The following is a 25,191-nucleotide window of genomic DNA, read 5'->3' on the forward strand; positions in this document are numbered from 1 at the left end:
GTTCCCCCCAAAAATAAAAACAGAACTACCATATGATCCAGGAATTCTACTTGTGGGTATTTACACAAAGAAAATGAAAACACTAAGTCGAAAAGATTTATGCCCCCCCAGGTTCACTGCACCATTATTTACAATAGCCAAGATACAGAAGTAACCTAAGTGTCCATTAACGGATGAATAAAGAAAATGTACATTGGAATATTTTTCAACCATAACAAAGATAGAATTCTTGCCCCTTGCAACAACATGAATAAACCTTGAGGGCATTATGCTAAGTGAAATAAGTCAACAGAAAAAGACAAATAACCTCATGATCTCACTTATAGGTGGAATCTTAAAAAAAAATCTCAAAGACACAGAGAACAGATTGATGGTTACCAGAGGCAGGGGTTGGGGATGGGCATGAGTGAGGAGGGGGTCAAAAGGTACAAACCTCCAGTTATAAAATAAATAAGTCCTGGGGCTATAAAATACAGCATGGTGACTATAGTTAATAATACTGCACTGCATATTTAAAAGTTGTTAAGAGTAGATTTTAAAAGCTCTCATCACAAGAAAATAAAATGCTACAACTATGGTGCTAGAACATATGTTAACTAGACTCATTGTGGTGAGTCTGTTTCACAATATACACAAATATTGAATCATTATGTTGTATACTTGAGGCTCATATAATATTATTTGTCAATTATATCTCAATTTTAAAAAGTATAATTTTTAAACTGGCAATATAACAATTCACTTTGAGAAATGGATCATTTACGACCTAGAACCAAATTTGGTTTTTAAGTCTATCTGTTTTGGGGTGGATTTTGGTTTTATTTTGTGGTCTATTTGTTTCAAATGTATCTGAAAAGCCGTCCTCCTAAGGATGACAGGGGCCAGGGGCTGAGGGAGGGGGAAGAGGAGTTAGTATTTAATGAGGACAGAGTTTGTTTGGGAAGACGAAAAAATTCTGGAAATGGATGGTGATGATGACTGCACAACAATATGAATGTACCTTAATGCCACTGAACTGTATACTTGAGAATGTTTTAAAAGGCAAATTTTATGTTATGTATATTTTGCCATAAAAAAAATTATCCAAAAAAAAAAAATCACACACAAAAAATTTACCCACACTTTAGTCAAAAAGGACAAACTTCCAGTTACAAGATAAAGTACTAGGGATGTAATGTACAACATGATAAATGTAATTAACAGTGCTGTATGTTATATATGAGAGTTGTAAAGAGAGTGAATCCTGAGTTCTCATAATAGAAAAAAAATATTTTTCTACTTTTTAAATTTTGATTTTATATGAGATGACGTATGTTCACTAAACTTACTATGATAATCATTTCATGGTGTATGTAAGTCAAATCATTATCCCTTAGGTATATACTGGATGCTTTAAACTTACACAGTGCTGTATGTCAATTATATCTCAGTAAAACTGAAGGAAAAAATATTTATTCACACTTGCACAAAAGTCTCTGTTCAAATAGAAATCATCAATCCCACTCAGGCCTCACCAGGTAGTCTCATTGTAAGCCTCAATCTTAAAACTGCCTCAGGAATAGATCTCATCAAATTCTGAGACTGATCTCAAATTCCACAGAATGACTTACAGAAGAGCAATTATGTATCTCAAACCACCCTGGAGGTTATTTAATCAATGAAGAAATGAATATTCCCTTCTGTATTTTCAAAGAGGTTAAAGATTAGAGCTCAAAGACTTTACTGCAAATAACTCAAGGACTATAAGAGATTGGGGGTTTGGTGTTTGGTTAGGTTTGGTTAAATGAATATAAGAACATCCCAAGACCTCTGGGGTGTGTTTATAGATCTTTAGGGAACTTGCTGTGGTGGTCCATACATCACTTAACTCCTAATTCATCACTGACAAAAAAATCATTATTCATCTTTTAAAATTCACTCATTTTTAAATTACTTTATAGCAAAAAGAAAGTATAGTTATATTAAATGTAAGTACTAGATTTCACCTATTTAAAATTACAAAAACAAGGAGGCAAATACATATGTAACACCTTAATCTTAAAGATAAAACTAGCATGGGCTTCCCTGGTGGCACAGCGGTTGAGAGTCCACCTGCCGATGCAAGGGACACGGGTTCGTGCCCCGGTCCAGGAAGATCCCACATGCCGCGGAGCAGCTGGGCCCGTGAGCCATGGCCGCTGAGCCTGCGCGTCCAGAGCCTGTGCTCCGCAACGGGAGAGGCCACAGCAGTGAGAGGTCTGCGTACCACAAAAAAAAAAAAAAAAAAGATAAAACTAGCATAATGTTATTATGTTTTTACACTTTATATCATATCTTAGAAATCATCCCATATCAATACAGAATGTGTGATTTTTCATTGCAAATCATTCCATTGTAATGAATAAATTATAACTTAACTAAAAAGAAAAAAAACGAAAGAAAACCAACATAGAGGATGGATGTGAGGATTTTTCCTCACGAGTCAAAACCACATGTGTCTTGGAAATTTTTGTTATAAAAGATAGACAGTAAATTTTTATGATAAGTTCAGATGACTCCACAAAAGAACTCAGGATTCGACATTAAGCTTGCAGCAGGAAGAGGTTCAATGCACCAAGTTGAAGACCAAGGTGCTCCATGAAGAAATATTTCAGGGCTGAATATTTGGGTACGATCCTCTGGTTCAACAGACCACAATAAGAAATGCACCAAGTTTCATCACTCTCCTGACTCACTTTACATAGTTTTACCTTTGCTCAACACGACCAAAACCCTTCAGAATACAAGGCAAAAGAAAAAAATGTCCAATGCCAAGAAATCCATTACCTCTTAAAATTATTTAAAAAGAAGATTTTGTAAGTAGAAATAATCTTCAACATTTGACTATAGTTCTCCCTGCTCCTTTGAAATGCACAGACCACTTTCACTTTGGTTCCAAGAGTCTTAAGCCTGCCTCCTTTGTCCATAAATCAATGGCACTAAACAGAAGGAGAACCCGCCGAGCTTGTTAAAACTCCAGATGCCGGGACCCCACCCCACTAACTGAATCAGAATCCCCAGGGGTCAATCTGACATGCAGCCTGAGTTAGGAAGCGGATAGAGGCTGAACCCAAAACCGGACTTTCAAAATAAAAGCATATGTTTACATCTATGTAATTACTGAACTAATATTAAATCACAAGACTCACATAGCTGATGAGTAGCAAGAGAAGCAATCAATCAGTATTAACCTCAAAATGCTATTCTCCATCCCCAGGTCTTCTTCACGAAAACGTCCTACACCAAAATCTTAATTAGAACATGGCATGGAAGAAATGTGCAAATATTAAAACTATGGAATTAGAGAAGATGATCTAAGCAGAGATTTTTTCAACCACGGCATTTTTCAAAGTTGTGCCACTTTCGAGACATACTCATATTTTTTGTTGGATTTCTCTGCTACATCAGAAATGCCATTATGTGCTTTCTTCTCCTCTTTGGAAAAAAAAATGTTACATAATTCAATGCTAAGATTATTGAACTGGACAGAAATCATAATTAGCCAACCACTCACCTACCAAAAAAAGTTCATTTGAAAATATCCACCTATGAAACGTTATTCTCCTGCTCTATATCACGAGCTCAATGGCTGTGCCAAAACTGATTTTTTTTTTTTTTTTTTTTTTTTAGTAAATTGAGTTTTCAAAACCAATGTGAGGTTGTACCACTCCAAACCTTAATCTTAGCTGCCAGATGAGCCCACACACAAACAGTTCCCCTTATTAGCTAGGCTAGGAGACCAAGCTTCTGACAGAGAAGGCCCACGGAATATAAAGAAATCTCAGGTGTTTGGTTGTGAAAAGGCATCAGCACCAAGGCCGGAGAGCTACGGGGGAGCCGGGCCCACCTGCCTCCCACGCTTGACAGGTGTTAATCGAGGAGCAGAGGAAAGAAAAGTGAAAGGACTAGATCTGGCTTAGATTCTTCAGTCCACAGCCATCATTTTGAAGGTAAATATATATTAAAAACTCACACTGACTCACCTTTCAAATACTAAACTGACTGTATTCATTATTAAACACTTACGGCATACAAAAAAACAGAGAGAGTAATACAGGAAACACCTCTGCCTCCACAGAAACAACTTAAGGAGAAAAAAAAATCTAACCAATACATGTGAAAGCCCCTGAGTAATCTTTCGCAATAAAGTTTTAAGTAATTTTTACAACCATCAACGATATTGCATGTTCCCTTGTTCCCAGAAAATCAACGATCTTGCATGTTCCCTTGTTCCCAGAAAATCATCCTATTGGCATCTAGCTCAAATCTGGACTCAAATAAGGCTCAATAAAACTGAGTTTTCCGTTCTGTCTATATAATAAAGTACTTCCACTGTTTAGAACATTCTCCACAATTCATGTTTTTCTCTCAAGAACAGATCACCGACACAGATTTCACAGCCCTAGTAACAGGTCATGAGAATCACATGAATACAGGAATCTTTTCTATGATGGCAGTACTTCAGCATAATGAGGTACGAACACAGAGAATATTTTTATGCGCATGACAAGAATAGCTGCTCTCCTCTGCCGGAGTTGAATTTCCACCAGGGTCACTGTCCCTCAACACAAATCCCCAGGGCTCATGGAAAAAAACCAAATCTGCTCAAAGACTCCCTTCAAAGCACAGGTATTCCAGCCAAGTAAAGCTTCAGAAAAAAAAAGAAGAAGAAGAAGAAGAAGAACAAGAACAAGAACTATTTTTCACAGTCCCTTAAACTCTTTAGGAAAATCCCCTCACAGATATTTCTTTAAATGAAAGAGAAAGAGGTAGACCAATGGGAAATACAACGTAACCACTGTCTTTCCTAAAGAAAGGCCTCTAAAAGATAAACAAATAAGGTAACTTTCCTCATAGTTTCATAAAACCCCACCTTGTTAAGCAAGTTTACTTTATTGCAAACATAGCATCTTTTTAGGCCTGCTATAAATGTAACCTGGTATATACAATATTCCATATTAAATAATTTATTTTATTTTTATTTCACTGGCCTCTCTTTTCTTCTCTCTCCCTCCCCCTACCCCTACCAGCTCTTTCAACGCCAGATACCCATCTGGGCATCAGACCAGGACTTAAAACTGTGCCATATCGCAGTGCATCTGAAATCCACTACCTTTTTTTCACCAGTCAGTTAAAAGCCTTGAGCAGCAGGCAGGGGAAAAGAGAAAAAGGAATTCATGTCAGAAACAGATTATCAATTTTTCTACCTTCCACCCAGAGGACTGCTAACTCTTATTTTCCCCTTTGCTAACTCTTAACAGAGAACGACAGAGACAATCATCAGGGCCGGGAGCAGCACGCTGTCTCCTGCAATCGGCCCTCCTTTAGCAGGGCTGTGATGCCAGCCGGAGGCCTGGAGCAGCTCTGTCTCACAGCCCAGGGTCCCAATCTTGTAACTACGAAGGAAGAGGATATATAAATACAATTGATACTCTGCAAATTTTCTAAGAGATAGATTTAGGTACAAAATAAAAAAGAACATTCCGGCAGCCACAGAATAAACTACCTGGTAAATTAGGAAACTGGGCACTCTACAGAGGTCAAATGAGGGTTTCTAGAGTCGGATCACCTGAGTTCTCACCCCAGCTCTGGTACTTTCTAGTTCTGTAGCCTTTTTCATTGAATAGACATTCACTGCTCACCTACTGTGAGCCAGACACTGGGCTTGGTCCCAGGGATATATGGGTCCCTACTCTTGTAGAATTAAATTTTAGTAGGAAGGACATTAACAAGCACAAAAAACAAGAAAAGTACCAGATAGTGATAGAGCATATGGGGAACTTAAATATAGTGATACAGTCAAGAATGACTGGGAGAGCTACTTTCTAAAGTCAGCAGGGAAGTTCTCTCAGAGGTGACACTGAAGCCCAGCTCTAAATGACAAGAAAGAGCCCATCAGGCAAAGGCAGGGGAAGAGGGGTGTGCAAAGGCCCTGAGGTAGGCATGACTGGGCCTTTGGAGAAATAGAAAGAAGGCCAGTGTGGCAAATTATTATACTTCTGTGTGGCTCATGTCTGTCATCTGTGAAGCAGTGGTTGTGAGGATTAAACTCTGAGCACCACATCTGCACACTGTATGTGTTCCGTAAATGTAAGTTGCTAGAATTATCATCATTATCATCATCATCATCAGTGAGATACCGTCACTGGAGGTGTGCAAGCAGAGGTTGGGTAACCACCGCACAGGCATGGCCAGGTGTTGGGCCTCTAAGGTTCCCTCGACAATTAGATCCCAGGATTACACAAGAATAGAAAAGGTGAAGAAAGAAATGATAACACTGTTCCACTCAGGCTTCCTGCCTAAAGGCCTTGAAAGAATGCTTTCAATCATACAACGATGTGGAGTTTACCGACTAATTCATTCAACAAATGTTCCCATCTGAGCATCTCTGCTTCTAATCCCTAAACAGTCAAAATCCCCACTTGGAGCTAGTTGGCACAGTCTTTAGCCCTGAAGTCTACCCTCTTTAGGGGGCTTTGAGCTAATACTTACCACACCAGCACTGAGAAGAACAGAAAAGGTTGACTTATTCTATGTTACTGGCATTAGTGTCAGCTACTGACAGAATAAAATAGCGGAGAGGATAGTCTTTGATTTTATACATATCTCAAACCATTTTATTATTTCATGTTTAAAATGTTCCAAGCAGAAGTTTATGCATCACAGACTCCACTGACAACATATTTCACTTAAAAACAATTCTTACTCTTGGCCTACTCTCAAAATACTTAATAAATTGTTAAACTTTCTGAAGCCCACTAATTCAGGCTATCAAAGACGCACTCGACAGATGAATCTGACTTGCGTGTTTTAAGTTAGGGAAAGATCTACTTTTACCCAAGCCCAGGCCCTGAATAATTAAAGGTCATATTCTTTCAAGTTCTTTTCTAAAAGTCACTCAAATCCAAGGCAAATGTATTACAACCATAAAGAAATGTATGCCTTTATATTCATGAAACTATTTCCTCACCTACTCTTGATAGTTCAGATTTCTGCTTAGATGGTGAAAATGACTTTAAAAAATTATTAAACCTCATACACTGCATAAAGCAAATTAATATTGAATATGGTCAATATAAACAATCCTAATACCTTAACATAAAATGCACCAATATTTTTATGATGCCAGGCTTTTAGACTGTCCAAACTCAAGGATTTGGAGAGGAAGAGGAATCGTCATAAACCAAGAGATAAATTTACCAGTATAATCTCAACATCACTTCTCTTTTCCACCCTAATCTCTATGCCCTCCTCCATAGCTAGTCCCTCAAAAGGAAGAAACATATAGGAACAGATTTGAATCAAAATTCTCCTGTAGGACAACATTCCCTTAAAAAAATGAAAAAGCAAAAATTCAGCATAGAACGTATCCAAGGAGGATCTTTAAAAATATGCATTATAGGGCTTCCCTGGTGGCGCAGTGGTTGAGAGTCCGCCTGCCAATGCAGGGGACACGGGTTCGTGCCCCGGTCCGGGAAGATCCCACATACCTCAGAGAGGCTGGGCCTGTGAGCCATGGCCGCTGAGCCTGCGCGTCCGGAGCCTGTGCTCCACAACGGGAGAGGCCACAACAGTGAGAGGCCCACGTACCGCAAAAAAAAAAAAAAAAAAAATGCATTATAGCTGAGTAATATTCCATTGTATATATGTGCCACATCTTCTTTATCCATTCATCTGTCGATGGACACTTAGGTTGCTTCCATGTCCTGGCTATTGTAAATAGTGCTGCAATGAACATTGTGGTACATGACTCTTTTTGAATTATGGAATGGACCTAGAGTCTGTCATACAGAGTGAAGTAAGTCAGAAAGAGAAAAACAAATACTGTATGCTAACACATATATATGGAATCTAAAAAAATAAAATGATGAACCTAGGCACAGGACAGGAATAAAGACACAGATGTACAGAATGGACTTGAGGACACAGGGAGGGGGAAGGGTAAGCTGGGACAAAGTGAGAGAGTAGCATTGACACATATACACTACCAAACGTAAAATAGATAGCTAGTGGGAAGCAGCTGCATGGCACAGGGAGATCAGCTTGGTGCTTTGCGACCACCTAGAGGGGTGGGATAAGGAGGGTGGGAGGGAGACACAAGAGGGAGGGGATATGGGGATATACGTATGCATATAGCTGATTCAATCTGTTGTACAAGAGAAACTAGTACAACACTGTAAAGCAATTATACTCCAATAAAGATGTTAAAAAAATATATGCATCATATGTAGATGAGTCCTTTGACTTAATCTGAACTGAAGATCCCTGTTCAACATGTAAATTTTAGAGTACCATGAGAACTGACCACTGAGTTAATATTTACCTTAAAAGAATCAAAAAAGTGCCTTCCAGAAAGCAAGGTTGGAACTAATAGGCCCATTCATATCCAAATTTATCTACTGCTTTTTGCAACATAATCCAGCCAAAAGAATGTGATTCAGATCTCAGCTATGCAACTGCTAACTTTTCAATGTTTTTTGAAGTAGGAGCCATCAAGAAAAAAAAAAAAAAGTAATAGTCATCACCTTGGCATTAAAACACTCGAAGCAATTTGAGATTTTTAAGAATACTTTAAAAATACTTTAAAGATATAAGAAGTAATACAGGCTCATTGAAAAGCTTTAGAAAGTACATATGAGCAAAAAGAGAAAAATTATAATCCCCAAACGCCAAGATGACCACTATTAACATTTTAGTACACACTCTGCTAAACTTTTTTGAAAAAAAAATATTTTTCACATAAATGACTTCATATTGCACATATTTTTTATGTAACATCAAGAACATATTTCTATGGTCATATACATACACACACATTTTTATGAATGTATAATCTTCTACTTTATGAATACATGCTAATTTAATTAGCTCCACTGAGTTTCTATATGATTTATTCAAGTGCCCTACACTAAAAGGAACAGAGTAGGTTAACCATTGTTTCCTAAAATTATTTTGCCTATGACATCCTTATTTGAATTACACATTAGAACTTATGCTGCTTTCAAAATACTTTGGGAAATTATGATCTCACCAATCCTCAATATTGGATTTTTATGGTGTTTATCATTTTTTTCTGTGATCAAATTTTTACTTGTATATTTCTGTGTGTTCCCTAGGAACAAAACTCCAAAAATGGAGTTACTGGGCCAACTGGTATGCATATGTTAAAAACATGTAATAGGGCTTCCCTGGTGGCGCACTGGTTGGGAGTCCGCCTGCCAATGCAGGGGACATGGGTTCGAGCCCTGGTCCGGGAAGATCCCACATGCCATGGAGCAACAAAGCCTGTGTGCCACAACTACTGAGCCTGCACTCTAGAGCCCACGAGCCACAACTACTGAAGCCCAGGCACCTAGAGCCCGTGCTCTGCAACAAGAGAAGCCACTGCAATGAGAAGCCCACGCGCCACCACAAAGAGTAGCCCCCGCTCACCACAACTAGAGAAAACCCGTGTGCAGCAGTGAAGACCCAATGCAGCTAAAAAATTAAATAAATGAATAAATAAAATTTTTTTTAAAAAACGGAATAATTTTTGCCCAACTATCTCCCAATAGTGTATGAGAATAGTCAGTCTTTTGAAATAATCATTTTTTTTTGAAATAATCATTTTTAATTTAAAGAATAGTTTGAAAGTTATGGGTACTCATCATATATACCCAGTATTTTTAAACTTATATAATTACTTTTTTATGAACATGGCTAAAGTACATAGTTATAAATATCAAAGGTCTTACTGTAATGGAGGTCAGGAAACTATTTAAGAACATAACATAACTCCTCACAATTTATAGAACATGACAAGCATGGATACATTAAATTGTCTCATGTTCATTTTCCTCCTTGTTACATTTATATATTTCTGGATATACATTCTATACTCTTTAAGAAGATATTAGTAATCCCTTATATCAACATAGTACTCTATACTACTAAAGCATTTAAATCAAAAATAATGTGGGGGCAATAAAACATTCTCAGAGCATACTTTAAAATAAGATATTAAGCTGTACCCCCCAAAATATCCTTCAAGCTACACAATAGCACCTACATATTTAGAGCCAAGACTGTAATACCCAAAATCTTTACCAATCAACCAACAATAGTGTCATAGAGGGAAATGTATCTTAAATGTACATCTCTATTAATTTGGAGCTTATTTTCAGTGCATATTTCTCCAGATTCATACAATAAGAAGTAACTTCCTAACATAATAAAGATGGTGCACACAGCAAAAACAGACTTTAGGTTCCTTTTATGGTTTTAAAGTGACTCTGGATGTAAGTTTATAGCCCAAAGTAACTCTCAAAGTTACTTAAGTATAGTGTTCACACCCAGGGTGGAGTTCTGTGCAATTTTCAAAACTCAGAAAGGTCCTGCCTGCTCAAAAATATCTCCCCATAGAGTCTAGCTCAGAATTGTATTTGAAGCTTTTTAAAAATACATAAATTTTTATTCAATAGTTCTGTAGTGGAGACAATGCATCTGCATTTTTTTTAAAAAAAACTCCCCAGTTGATTCATTTGTACAGCCAGAGTCAAAAAGCACTCGGTTATATAAAAAAAATTGGGGGAGGGAGTGGTATCCTTAAGTCCCCAATTTAAATGTTCACAGAAAACCATTAATCTGTCTTAGTCTAGTTTATTATATTACCTAAGTGGAAACTGTGCCTCGAGAAGGTTCATAAGAAGTTTCAAAATGGGAAGAACAGGTAGGAAGACACCTGTTGGCCTAGAAGTGGTCACCAAATGGGACGGAGGAAAGGCAGTATGGAAGCAAAATTCAAGAGGCTCCATCCCAGCAGAAACCACAGTACTTCTTACTTTAAGCATCATTTTTTTTAAGCTGCATTTTGTGTTCAAGGGGTTTCTTATCAATGAACAGCAATCCACTAACAGGTGGCAGTTTCACCAAGCAATGTCAAGCAACATACCAGGAGACCAAGTTGGGTTGAGAAATTAAGATAGGATACAGAGATATTATATTACCATTTACAATGTAATAGTCATTTGTCAGAATTATGTTTCTCAAAAGAAGTTTGTCTCACAAGAATAGTACAAAACAAGCCAATAAAAACCTGTGTCTTCTAAGTAGTTTATGCATAAAAATCATTCATTTTCTTAAGCTTCCATTACTTACCAGATCTGGACTTAATGATGTCACTGAACTCCTTCTGCCCATCGTCAGCCCTGGCCTCGTGTTCTCCATACTTGGCCATCTTAGCTGAGTTTCAATATAATCCAAAGACTTTACAAGGTCCTCTTTTTAAGACTTTCAGTTTTCTATAATGATCAACATCAATACCTAAAGAGAAATGGGAAAGTATTGATTTGAAATATATATATATGACTATAACATATATGTTGACATATATATTAACATATAGAACATATCACATATATTGCTATAATATACAACTATAATATGTATAATGACTATATAATATATATGACTATAAATATCAAACTATACATATACATTATATATATAGTCATATACAGTTATATAAAGTTATATATAGTAACCATTCATTCGGCAAATATTCAATCAGACTATGTGTAAGGCACTGATCTGGGCAATGGAAATATGACTATCAAAAAGAGACACAGCCTGTAGTATCTTGAAATTCATAGACACCAAGCAATTAATTATATAATGAATTATTTCATTATAATACTAACATGTTACGAATGTATAAACGAGAAGCATAGAGTAGTATGAGCATACAGAAGAAGAATCTGATTTGCTCTGGGCAATTAAAGAAGGCTTTCTTGAAGAGGTGACATTTGAGCCAAGCCTTCAAGGATGAGATGAATTTAATTAGCCAAAAAGAGAGGTGGGAAGAGAATTTCCCATGTTAAGTGGCAGGAAGAATCATGGAGCATTCATGAACCTGAGCAAAGGCCAGTGCTTTTGGAGAGAACAGCCAAGAGGAAGGAGACCTGTTGAACTAGGTGAGGTAGATAGGACCAGGGACAGGGCCTTAGAGACCATGTCAAGGCTTTCCTAAAGAGCAGAGGGGGGACTTTCCCGGTGGCACAGTAGTTAAGAATCCGCCTGCCATTGCAGGGGAACACAGGTTCGATTCCTGGTCCAGGAAGATCCCACATGCTGTGGAACAACTACGCCTGTGCACCATAACTACTGAAGCCCGCGCGCCCTAAAGCCCATGCTCCGCAACAAGAGAAGCCACTGCAATGAGAAGCCCATGCACCGCAATGAAGAGTAGAAGAGCAGACCCTGCTCTCGGCAACTAGAGAAGGCCTGCGCGCAGCAACGAAGACCCAACGCAGCCAAAAAAAAAAAAGAGCAGTGGGAATCCCGTAGATGGTTTTAAGCTGGGAAGCAACATGATTGTGGCCTAAATAAGGGCACATGGAAAGAAGTGCGTGGACTTGTGGTATATTAGATATTAAGTAAAGGTCAATAGGATTTGGAAACTGATTGGATATGAGACGCTCAGGATACTAAGGTGCAAAATGACTGCCCAATTTTGGCTTGGGCGATTGAGTCATTCACTGAGCTGGGGAACACTGGAGGATGAGCCTCTAAAGGAAGAAATAATGAGTGTGATTTGGATTTACTGAGTTTGAGATGCCTCTGAGATATACAAGTGGAGATAACAAAAAAGTCTTATCTCAGGAATGGTCTGGATTATATATAAATCTGAACGGTTACACGTTATATCCATTGACACAGATTTTATTCTGGAAAATACATCATGAAAATTCTGCTGAGAATACATATCACTCAAAATAATTTTAATCTTTAGCAATTAATTCGTCAGAGGCACCTTTAAAATTTAAAGAATTGAGGATTCTATCCTTCAGTACCACTTTTCTTTAAGAATGTCAATAATAATAGCCCTAGTACTTTCTGGAACACAATGCCCAAACAATCCACACAGAATCAGAATTCAAGTTTAAGTTCAGCAACTTGGCTATATCCTAACATCCCCTATGAGCACCCCAAATGCTAGTTAAATAAATTAATCATTTAATTGGGAATATAACACTCAACACATCCAAATATTAATCTACAAGCAACAGACATTAATTCACATATTACAATAGGTATCACAAGCAGAGTTTATGGCTAACTAGAATAGACAACTCAGTTCTTTATTTCAAGGATACACCATGTGGCATTATTATTTTGTAATAGATTTCATTTCACATATTTATGAAATAATTAGTTTTACATATTACAATGTTTTATGACATTCAAGGAAACACCGTATTATTTTATAATATATAAATATATAAAATATATTATTTTTTTCCTTACCAGTTAGGAAAAAGGTGTGTTCTAATAATAAAGAGATCAAAATTACCTTAGAAAAATGTTTTAAGTGTTAAAGTGTTTGACGCACATGAAAACTGTGGTGGATTGCTAAAGCTTTAGGAACAATTTCCTCTCTAGTAGGGAGGAATACATGGATTGTATCATCAGCCTGCCAGATTTTGTGAGGGTATAAAAAACATTTTTCATTTTTTATATCGTCCACTACTGTTACGCTTTATGGATTATTATGTAATTAAGTTCTTTCTGGGAGGTACATAACTGCAGAAGATTTGCTGAATTCTTAAGTGTATTTTATTATATTCAAGAACCAAAACTTTGTTCAGAAGAATGCACATAAAATTTCATTATGGAAAATCAGTTTTGCCCCCCAAAAATTCTCTTTACTAGAAATGAACTAATTATTCCCTTTGAAAGATATTTCTAATGCTCTCCTTCATAAGTGATCTTAGCCAAGGGTCTTCTTCAACACTTTCCAAAGACTTTTCCCAGTCCCTAAAAGATAAGTAAACTGTTCACACAGAACTTTATTTCATTGGCACATTAATATTCCTTCATCATAATATTTTATTTTGCCACTACTTAAGATAAACTCTCAAATTTTCTCTTCTTTATATGCTACAAAGATACAGCAGTAAGGGGGATCAGAGGACAAGAATGGGAAGGTGGGAGAAGCACATAAGACCATTTTAACAGTAACAGATACCCACTGACTGACACTTGGTGCCACTAATGGGCAGGGGTCTCCAAGCTGAGTAACACATGGCAGCAATTCATTATTGGTTGTCAGAAGACAGATCAAACTTTCATCACCAACAATGTGCCTCCGTGTGAGCCTCCACTTCTACATCAATAGTATGGAAGCAAGGCCATTTTCCACACCAAGCTAGGCGAGAAACAGAATAAATGAATGGGATATCGCTTTACAAGCTTTAAGCCCTCTGCAGTTGTAATTTATTGTTACCTCTGCTCTAAGTTCTGTTGCCTCGTAATGATGTTCTGCACAGTTTAGCCAGCTCTTTCTCACTGAAACCAGTACACTCTATACTCACCAGCCTTCTTCAGAACGTCTCTGGCTGTCTTATGGACCAGAAGCCGTGAGTATGTGGCAATAAACCCGGGATGAAAGTATGGGGTTGGCCTTATGGGCAAATCTAATGTTTTAATTTTTTTTTAATTTGGAAATTACAAAATGTAAGAATACAAACATGTTTAACAATGTGCAGTTATGATGAAATATGGTGTGGGTCCTTACGCAAAAACTATTCATTCATTTCCACCGGGAACCAAAACCTAAGAATGCTAGAGAGAGTGGAAAAGGAAGCCCAGAGGGCCAGAGTTTGTGGCTCCGCTTGAAACTTGGTAAAAGACACCGCCCAGTGCCAAGAACTGCCATTCATTCTCGGAAGCGCTCCAAGGGAAGGTTCCTACTGTTGTGGTTAATGCTGTTTACAGGGGCAATCAATTTTAGGTAAACACCTTAAGGAGAGTTAAAGAGCTGTCTCCTCGGTCCCATAAATGCGGGTCCAGGAGGCGGGAATGACTCCGCGTAAACCTTGGCCCTCGCCGCCTGGCCCTCTGGAAGCCAATGCACCCAGGAGCTTCGCATTCCAGCAGCTCTCGCCTGACTCGCGGCGCTATCGGCAGGCTGCGTGCCCCGGGCCCACCAGCAACCAGCCCGGAGGGGCCCACGCGACTTCCTGAGGCCCATGCAAGTTACAAAGGAATGGATGAGGCTACTGCCGGTGGTCCCTGAGGCCGCGAGCTCCCGCCCGAACCCCGGGAATCGAGGCTTCCCCGAACTCGGTTCACGCCCGCTACGGCAACTGACCGTCCCAAGGGGAGTTCCATGAAGAACCGACCCGCGAGGCCCTGGTGACCTGGAGGTTGGTAAAGAGGAGGCTCTCCCCGGGGCATCCCTGTGAGAGAGGCTGTTAAACCCAGGTTAGACCCGGGCTCCCCAGTTAAGCGTAAAACAAAGTGAGAGCTCCCTGGCTCTTGGAAGTCGGACACGTTTTCTCCTCCCCTTGAAACAACCCGGGCACGAGCCCCTTTGGTAATCTGGGGCTTGGCGAAAAAATTCACTTTTAACAGCGTGCCTTCTAAAAGTTGCACGCCTAAAATTAGTGCTGTCTTGGTTTTTAAAGAGGCCTTGGGCAACCAGAGCCTCGGACCCGGAGCCACAAAGGGACATGAATTACCTTACCACTTGCAGCAAGAGATGCCAAGGGTCCGGGAAACCAGAAGAGGCGACCGCGCTGGACTACGCACCGACCGAGCGCCCCTCGTCACCTCTCCAAAGCCCCACCCTCGGGAGCAGCAACGGCCCGGAGGTCGAGCACGTTTCCTGCCAGGCGGATAGCTGGGAACCTCTCCCCTCCCTGTCCTTGCGGACACCTCCGGGGCCCCGCCTTCCCGGGGCTGGGGTATGTGTGACAGGCCCTCTAGGAAGCCACGTCCCCTCTTGGAGATCACTGGCCCGGCGCGCACGGAGGCGCGACCCTCTCACCCCAGCCGGGAGGAAGACTGGGGGAGTCAAGACGGAGTCCGGAACCAGTCGGAGGAGTTTGGGTCGTCGCTACTACACGGATTCCGAGGACCTTCTCGCCCGAACTCTCTCCACGTTTCTGGCATTCTCTGTCCCGCCGCGGGGAGCTGAACTGGGGTTCCAAGGAAAGTGCAAGCAAAAGTTGGTTACGTCTTAGGCTCAGCCTTGAGAAGGAGCTCGGGACGCTGATCCTGGGCGCGTGAGCCGCAGGAAAGTCCATCCTTCCCGCAGCCTACGCCCCGTTTCCCCGGGGCTGTGGTCACATTACCCGGCCCGAGGCTCAATAATGCATGGGCTTACCTGCTCCCGTGACCCGCGGGCCCGCCTTGCCTGCCCGCCGCCGCCGCGTCCCGAGCGGGCCGAGGGCTCCTCTGCTGTGTTTGAGGCGTAGTAATCGCGGGGGTGTGTGCGAACGTGAGCTCTGTGATGCGGTGGTTTTTCAAAAGGAACTATGGAAAACCAGACAAGATCCGAAAGAAAAAAAAAATTTTTTTTGACACCCGACTGAAAACGCCCCTAACTTGTGCAATCTTCCTGCCTCGTAGTTCCGCCAAAAACAAAAACAAAACAGTCCAAATGCAAACCTGGAACGGGCGCGCAGGCACCAAGTTTGCCAAACACTAGAGAGTTTTCCGTCTGCTGAAATGACCCGCAAGGAGGGAGGCACCGCTCCCCGAGATTCCCCAATCGGCTTCGGGAGCCGGAGGCTCCTCCTCGCCCCTCGGCGGGAGAAAGCCCGCTGCAGGCTGCGGCTGCCCGCTCCCCTCCTCTGAGGAAAGGCGACTCCACAACTTTGTGCGCGAGCGGCTCGCTCCTCCGGCTCCGCCTCCTCCCTCCCCCCCCACCCCCGCGGGCCTGCCCCTTTGTTGGCGAAGGGAGAGGAGCGCCGGAGGCCCAGGAGGCAGGGGAGGGCACAGGACCGCAGGGGTGCGCGTGGCCGCCCTCCTGGGAACTGGCTCTTGTCCGGTCACTCGGGGTTCGCTCTCCCGAGGAGGAGGGGGCCGAGCAGGTCCGGCCAGCCGCTCCCCTCCCCCTCGGCTCTCCAGCCCCACTGCCGCAGGGCCGGCAACTTTGTTCCGAGAGATCGGCTCCTCTCGGCTTCGGGTTCGGCCCCGGCCCGGCGCAGGCGGCCACCGCAGGCTGGGCTCCGGGAACGTGGCGCCCGGGGTCACCTGACCGCGCGCCCCGTCAATCAGCGCCCGCCGCGCGCGCCCTCCCGGGCTGCAGCAGCCGGGCTGGCGCTCGGCTGGCCTGGGGCGGTGCACCCGGAGTGGACTGTGAGTGCCGAGAGCCCAGAGCTAGCATGGATGCCTCGTGCTGACACGATCCCCTTTATTCAGATTATCCGAAAATGTGAGTCACACCCACCCCACGCAAACCTGGTCTTTGGTCAGGGTGGTTTTCTTTCTCCCATCTCAGTGTGCTGATGTTGCTGAATTTGGGGTCCTAGTTCCAAGGGTATATTTATTTTATATAGTTTTCTTGGTGTCATTTTTAATGTTAAGAAAAACTTGAAATTTTGTTTTACATTCGTTCATACGTACAAATACTGTTTGCGCTGACCTTGTTTTTCTATTTTTCCAATATACATACGCACAAACATCTATTACAGAGCCTGTTGCAAGGCTGAGGTGACGGCATAATATGAGTTTGTGCTGTGTGTGAATTTTTCTTACTTACATATGTCATTCCCAATGTGTTCCTCTGATTCTTTTACATGATCATCACACTTGGGAGGGGGGAAAAAAAACAGCAACCTAAATTCCTAGTTGGTATAAACAATGAGGAAAGGATGATTGATAAGGGAGCTCTGGTTTATTGCTGGTTTAATATTTGAGAGTTAACAATTTACGAGGTAGTAAAGATAAACCACTAGGGGCCTTAAACAAATTTTTCAGAAAGAACTCACTAGTCTTTTATTAGTTATAAAGTACAAGTTTCCTCAGTCCATTGGGGGGTGGGGGGAGGTTCTGAAAGATAGTATTCCTTATAAAGTCTCTAGCTTAGCCTCCTTCCTTTGGGGGGATTTTCTTCACATAAGCCAAATAAAATCCAGAAGATTAATAGGAAGTGGATATAATTTATTCATCCACTTTCATTCATTCATTCATTTTACAAACACCAGTTTGTGGCCTTCCAGTTCCACTGGCACTGTGAATAATGCAAAGATAAATCTGAGATGTTGCCTTAAAGAACTTCAAATCTAGTAAGTGAGATAAGGCAAGTAAGTAAGTAAGGAAATGCAAGATCGGCGATAAGTGCTGTAAGAAAAGGACAGATCAAGTGCTTTTTGAGTCTGGCTGTATCAAGGGAGACTGAGGTTTCTTTTAACTGATAATTCTACAGACCCTTAAAGCTGCTCATCATGCTCTGTATCCCGGTGGAGTTAATGGAAACTCAGATTGCTTCCTTTAAAATAAAACCACATTGGAGCGTCTGAGGAGTTCATTACTGAAAATTATGTAAGTGAAGAGCACTTTGTAAATTGCAAAGTGATACACAAATATTTATTTAACCCAAAATTTTGGAAAAAGACAGTCGTTTGGGGACATAGAATTTCTGAGAATTTCTGAGTTTTCAAGCTCTGAGGGGATGTTTAGCTAAGCTTCCTGGAAAACCCTAAGGAAAGGGACACGTGGGACAACAGCCTCCGTCTCTATGATACTGACTGCAGCCACGCCCAGCTTCAGGGGCTTATGGGTGCCTTACCTGGGAACCTGTGCCTTACCTGTTTCTAGCCCTTCTCCGCTCACTCAGAGACTGATATACCCTGTAGACCATGAGCAAAAGGAGCCAAAGAACTTCCTACTGGTGGGACAACCAAGCGTCCCACTCGTCCTGCTCCCTGTTTGCTTTGTAAGTAAGGAAACAACACTTAATGGGAGATTTTGACTTCAGAGGACTACGTTTCCATAGAACAGACAGTGCGACCTTCCTTCACAGCCTGAGAATGGAGCTCAGGGGAAAGTGGAGACAGGCCATGAGGATGTGGGTAGCAGTTACTGCCCCTGCGACCAACATTCCAGCTGCAGTCCATGTGCCTGTGATGAGGTTTTGTCTGCCCACCCCGAAGATGGATGTAGAACATTCAGAGAAAGTGATAGGAATGTGGCCTGGATCTGCCATTAATCCAAACTCTGAATTGCCTCACAGTCACCAGAGAACAGTGAAAATTCAAGAAAACTGAACTGATAATCTCTGGGATAAAGCCCTTGACATAGGAGAAAATATGATGATATGAGTATAGATTTCTATATAAAGGTGTAGCCATGTGTAGGTATATATAATATACAGAGACGTGATTCCACATAGATATGGTTCGTATACAGGAAACTGCATCCTAACATAAGAGCCAAAAAGAAAACTTTGCGACTAAACTTTTATGCAAAATTATAAAAACAGTTTCTCTCTAAACGATAGAAAAATGGGGAAATGCACAATGTATAAAAAGCAAGGCGCTTCCTCAGCTTTACCATTGGTGTTGACTGTGAATAAATACCCCACATGGAAGCATTTAAAAGAGGGACATAAACTGGAGAATTTACCTCATCTTTTTCAGGTCAAGAAAGTATAGCTCTGTGGCTTATATATAATAAAACTATAATATTTGCTGAATATTGTTGCTAAATTCTTCAGTCAAATGTCTAATACTTGTGCAAGTTGAAGAAACCTATAAATAAAATTCATTGATATAATTAAAGAAGCAAAGAGATAATAATATATGAAATTTTTAGAGGATAATTAGCACAAAGGCAGAGTTTCTTACAATTTAGTGAACTTAAGAATCACCAAGGAGCATATTTTAAATTCAGATTGCCTGCCAGCTCCAAGAAATTCTGATTTACTGGGTCTGGTGAGGCCCAGGAAGCTGCAGTTTTAACAAGCAACCCCTGAGGTTAGATCAGGATGGTTGGGGAATTGCACTTTGAGCCACTGTTCCCTAAGGGGCTGGCCTCAAATAGGCCACTTTGGTTGATTGGATGGGTCTAGAAATTGCCCTAGGAGAAAAAAAAATCCATACTGGATCCATCATACTTTCAAAATACCCACGATTAGCCTTAGCTCTTTGCATTCAAGTGTTTCATTCAGTTATGGATCGCCCTTGAGATTACCAGAGGTCATTCACATCTCACGAGCCTTCTGGGCAATTCAGCCTGCTCAGTACAAAGCTCGCCCGGATGCTCTGCAGGGAAGGTCTGATGGCAGGAGGCCAAGGAGGAGAGGACTGTGGAGGGTATGGGAGCTGAAATGCAGGGTCCAGAGAAGCTAAGGACAAAGCACAAGGACTAAGCTGTTGGGGAGAAAAGAGCAACTGATACAAAAGGATACAATAAAGGAGGCTCTGAAACAGAAGAACAAGGAGCAGAGAGTAGAGGGTGTAAACACAGAACAACTCCTTCAGGTGTGCCTGCCCACTGGCAACCAGAAAACTGGCATTAGCATCCGTGTTACTTTTACTTGGTTTCATTTACTTTGCATAATTTTATCATGTTGGCACTCGCAGGGATTTTACAGAGTCTCTCCTTCAACCCTCTAATTTTGTGGGTAAAGAAACAAATGAAAGATGCAAAACTGACTAAGGAGTGCATTTAGGTAAAAAACAACCTATTGGCAGAAAATGTCCAAATTACTAAGAAGGGAAAAGAGCATCGCTGTGCTATGTAAGTTCATTCTTAACCTGAAGAAGGAGGAGGTCAGAAGATAATGTAGCTGAAAGATAACAGGCTGGATTTAAGTTACCTAAGTGCTAATTATTATATTGATGGTTCTCAGCTATATGACCTTGTGGACATTAACCTTTAACTTCCTGTCTGTGAAACAGAAAGAATATCTCCCTCGAATGCTGTTGTGAAAATCAAATGAATTACTTAATAAAAACTATTTATCACAGAGTTTCGTACTTTTAAACTTTTATTTTGTTCCTATCTCTTTCTCTTAATTTAAGAGGATTTGGTGCCATTTGTAATCATCTTCATTTCTTATTTTTTTTGAAAACATTCCTGGAGCTCCCATTATCTGCTGAGGGGCTGGGTGTACCAATGGGAATAAGCCACAGTAGCTCTCTTCAGAAAGCTCCTGTCTAGTGAGAGAGACCAACACTTAGATGGACAACTATAAATTAATATGGGTGCACCAGTATAGCCAAGATGTAACATGAGCCTGGAGAGGAACATGTAACCCAATAGGAGGAGACAGGGACAGAGGGGTATCAAGAAGTGACACCTGAGCTGAGCCTTAAGAGATCACAGGGATCATAAAGGACATCTATTGTCTTGCCTCTGCCTAGCATCTTTTCTATTCTTTTGGAAGGAATGTTACCTCTTCCTTTAGGTAATTGCTCTTCTCCTGCGCCAATCCAGTTTTGTGGGGCTGTCAATCACTTCTCCATCTGGCCTTGGGGTGGGCTTATGACTTGGAAACAGCCAATCATAGACCTCAACCCCAGTGATAGTGATTAACCGGAAGAGAGGATGGGAGATCCAGGCTAGGCCCATCTGAGTCCTTCCAGAGGAGTTTTCACAGTGACACAGAAAGGGAAACTTCTCTTTTTTCTCTTTGGATTAGTGAACTGGAGTAGCATAAGATGGAATCCCTCCACACCCATCTCCTGCTCCTACGGCTAGCTAGAGTTCTATACCTACAGAGGAGAAAATGAAAGCGTCACACCAGGAGCTGAATAAATACGGAAAAAGAGACTTGAGGATGTAAGAGTCCCTGGAAGGCAGTGCCCTTTTTATAGCTCCCTTTTTTCTGAATGTTAACCTGTGTTGGAATTCTATCACTTATGACTGAATGAGCCCAGTGTAATATAAAAATTAACCAGGTAGGGCTTCCCTGGTGGCGCAGTGGTTGAGAATCTGCCTGCCAATGCAGGGGACACGGGTTCGAGCCCTGGTCTGGGAAGATCCCACATGCCGCGGAGCAACTAGGCCCGTGAGCCACAACTACTGAGCCTGCGCGTCTGGAGCCTGTGCTCCGCAACAAGAGAGGCCGCGATAGTGAGAGGCCCGCATACCGCGATGAAGAGTGGCCCCGCTTGCCACGACTAGAGAAAGCCCTCGCACAGAAACGAAGACCCAACACAGCAAAAATTAATTAATTAATTAATAAACTCCTACCCCTAACATCTTCTTTTAAAAAAAAAAAAAAAAGGGGCTTCCCTGGTGGCGCAGTGGTTGAGAGTCCGCCTGCCGGTGCAGGGAACACAGGTTCGTGCCCCCGTCCGGGAGGATCCCCCATGCCGCGGAACGGCTAGGCCCGTGAGCCATGGCCGCTGAGCCTGCGCGTCCGGAGCCTGTGCTCCGCAACGGGAGAAGCCACAACAGTGAGAGACCCGCGTACCACAAAAAAAAACAAAACAAAATTTAACCAGGTAAAGAGGAGACCTAAGTGAAGGCCTGAGGGTAAGAAAGCGTAGGATGTGTGTGTGTGGTGGTAGGTTGCAGGAGGAACGCTTCCTTTTGTTGAAGTCCTGCTTAACCCCCTCAGTTGTCTGTGGACAACGCTAGACATGCCAAACCAGATACATCCACTGCCTTAGCCTGGTAAGGATGGGGATCACCATCTAGATTTCCAGGCCGTGGTCATACATTTTATATGCCTACGTTGTGCATTTGTTCCCCCACCTTAAACTCCAGTTGGATATTGCAGCTGGAATGTGTCCTAAATCAGCCTGTCTGGCAAGAGCCGTAACCCTCAGCCTAGCTCTGCCTGCTTCCTTGCCCAGGGCCAGAGTTCAGGTTCCTGGATGTACCCTTGGGTCCACTTACAAATAGATACACCCCTCTGGCATTGAGAATCCAGCCTGGGCTGTGCTCCTCCGGTTCCAACGCAACAGGAAGGCTTGATGAGGTGAGGTCCGTGTTCCTGATGCCCCTCTCGGGGGCAAACGTTGAAGTGCACAGCTGACTGATTCAAAAGGGACCTGCTTTACAGCCCAAGCTGTCTCCACGGCCCTTCTTTCCAAGACTCCTCCCTCTGGGCAACGGCCTCTCTGTATTGTGGGAAGACTTAAACCCGAGCCTGACCAAGTTATGATGTTAACCAACTGGCCCTCCTTTAGTAACCATTTTTTTGCATCTTGAAAACTCTCTTAAAGTTTTCAAGCGGTTACCAAATTCTTCCGTGTTCTCACCCTGCTTTTAAGAGACATATTACTGCATCAGTTTCCCCATCCTGTGTTGTGTGTGCCCGGAAGTCAGCGGACTTCTCCCTCTGGAGAACCAGCAGGGGCCGCAGATGCACAGGTCAGTGCCTCCTTGGTGATTGTTGCGCATTTCCGGCCATGTGGACCTGAAGAAGGACTCAAAGATCCAATCACTGTAACAGGGTAAAATATTTGGGCAGTTTATTGGTAATGTGCAGACAATTTTAAGTATTGATTATTTTAATAAACTATTTTACAAAATTAGGACAAACTGGTTTTTAGTGTAGTTACAGTCACCACAGATCTCAAACTAGTGGCTGCCTGCACTAGAATGAAATTATGTCACCGCATCAACTGTATCTGTCCTCCAATAAGCATCTTTATTCATGTGTCTGTTCTTTGCAAAGAAAAGCAATTCTACTCAGGTACGCACTGTGCCCCTGCTTTGACACAGTAGTCACCTCCACCAAGGAGGCATCCCAGAGATCTAAGGACCTCAAGGGGTCATTGGTCAACTCACATGTGCAGGCAGAGCCTTCTTTAGAGAATGCTTCTAAATTAAAATAAGGGCCAAGTTTTTGTTCACATTTATGATCCACTTGGCATCATGAAGTACTATTTTATTTGTTAGAGACTAATATAAAAAGAACAGATGCAGGCTCAATAGGTCAAGGTTACATTCTTGCTAAATGATGCCTATATGATAACGAATCTTGCTATGTGAAAAAAAAGGTTTCCCTGTACTTCAAATTAAGAGAAATGGGCAAATTTGTTTCTCACACAATACATGGTAGTATGTGGATGGTGGACATAGAGATAAGTACCGTATTTATATTTAGAGTTGCAATTTATTTCCACTAAAATGACCTTACATTACATTTATGTCGTTAATTTGAATTAAATATGTGACTTTCTTGTATTAAGTTAGGGGTGGTGTTTTTTGTTTGTTTGTTTGTTTTTGCTTAAATAAATGCACAAGAGCTGTAAGCATAAATTGTCTATATTTACATTTAAATACACATTTAAGTAATATTATAATTAAAATAATGTAACTCAGTGAGAGTCTATAGATTGTATTTTTACTTAAATAGGGTTAGAACATTACTCAAGTTTGAAAAACTCTGGGCTAACACATAATTGTGTTGACTGCTAAGTACAATCGTAGATGTTTTTTGTTTTTTTTTTCTGCGGTACGCAGACCTCTCACTGTCGTGGCCTCTCCCGTTGCGGAGCACAGGCTCCGGATGCGCAGGCTCAGCAGCCATGTCTCAGGGGCCCAGCCACTCCGCAGCGGGCACGAACCCACGTCCCCTCCATCAGCAGGCGGACTCTCAACCACTGCGCCACCAGGGAAGCCCTAATCATAGATCTTTATAAAGTATTATCAGAAACATCATATGTCACTGTGTTTGTATAATGCTGAATACTTCAATCTCTATATAGTCAAAAACTCAGTTTCAGTGGCTTCCAGATAAAGATGGAGATTAAAAACATCATCTAATTTTGCTTCTTCCAAAACTCCACTGAAACTAAACCTAAGAGACATATTTTAAGGCATAAGACTACAAGATAGGGCTTCCCTGGTGGCGCAGTGGTTGAAAGTCCGCCTGCCGATGCAGGGGACACGGGTTCGTGCCCCTGTCTGGGAAGATCCCACATGCCGCGGAGCAGCTGAGCCCGTGAGCCATGGCCGCTAAGCCTGCGCATCCGGAGCCTGTGTTCCGCAACGGGAGAGGCCACAACAGTGAGAGGCCATCGTACCGCAAAAAAAAAAAAAAAAAAAAAAGACTACAAGATAAAGATGACTATGACGACAACAATTTTGAAGCAAGAAAGTAGATGGTCAAGTGGAAACTGACTTTGCAGGCCTGAAAAAGACTAATTAAGTCAGCAGTGGAGGGAGGCTGAGAATAAATCTAATTTCCACTGAAATGTCAGCCCCACACCCAGGAAGTGATGGCACCAGGAACCCTAAAAGTGGAGAGTGATGGGGGAGAAAATAAGAAGGATTGGTTGCAGGAAAAAGTTAGATCCCTCAGTTCCTCAGCCCTCCCTAAACAGCTGGGCAACTGCCTCTCCCCAACCCCAGCAGAAGATCAGAATGTTTTCTCTGGATCAGGGAAACCAAGCCAAAGGTAAGGGAACCATACTCAACGAAGGGAGGATTGAGTATGCATAT

General features: G+C 41.8%; 1 protein-coding gene across 6 annotated transcripts in view; it reads right to left on the reverse strand.

Annotated features, from left to right (window-relative positions):
- UTRN (utrophin) overlaps positions 1–16,658 on the reverse strand; it is a 497,409-nt gene extending 480,751 nt beyond the window's left edge. For 3 of the 6 annotated variants that reach the window (XM_060029847.1, XM_060029845.1, XM_060029848.1), the window contains exons 1-2: positions 16,166–16,658; positions 11,155–11,319 (exon numbers count right to left, since the gene is read on the reverse strand). In XM_060029847.1, coding sequence (XP_059885830.1) covers positions 11,155–11,233 — 79 coding nt within the window. In that variant the 5' untranslated portion in view covers positions 11,234–11,319; positions 16,166–16,658. Of the gene's footprint in view, positions 1–11,154; positions 11,320–14,027; positions 14,204–15,523; positions 15,981–16,165 lie in introns of those variants that run through there. The other 3 variants (XM_060029843.1, XM_060029842.1, XM_060029844.1) reach the window with 3 other exon arrangements.
- Positions 16,659–25,191: the final 8,533 nt, after the last annotated feature.

The sequence above is a fragment of the Delphinus delphis genome, chromosome 14 (assembly GCF_949987515.2).
Source record: "Delphinus delphis chromosome 14, mDelDel1.2, whole genome shotgun sequence".
Classification (NCBI taxonomy): Eukaryota; Metazoa; Chordata; class Mammalia; order Artiodactyla; family Delphinidae; genus Delphinus; species Delphinus delphis.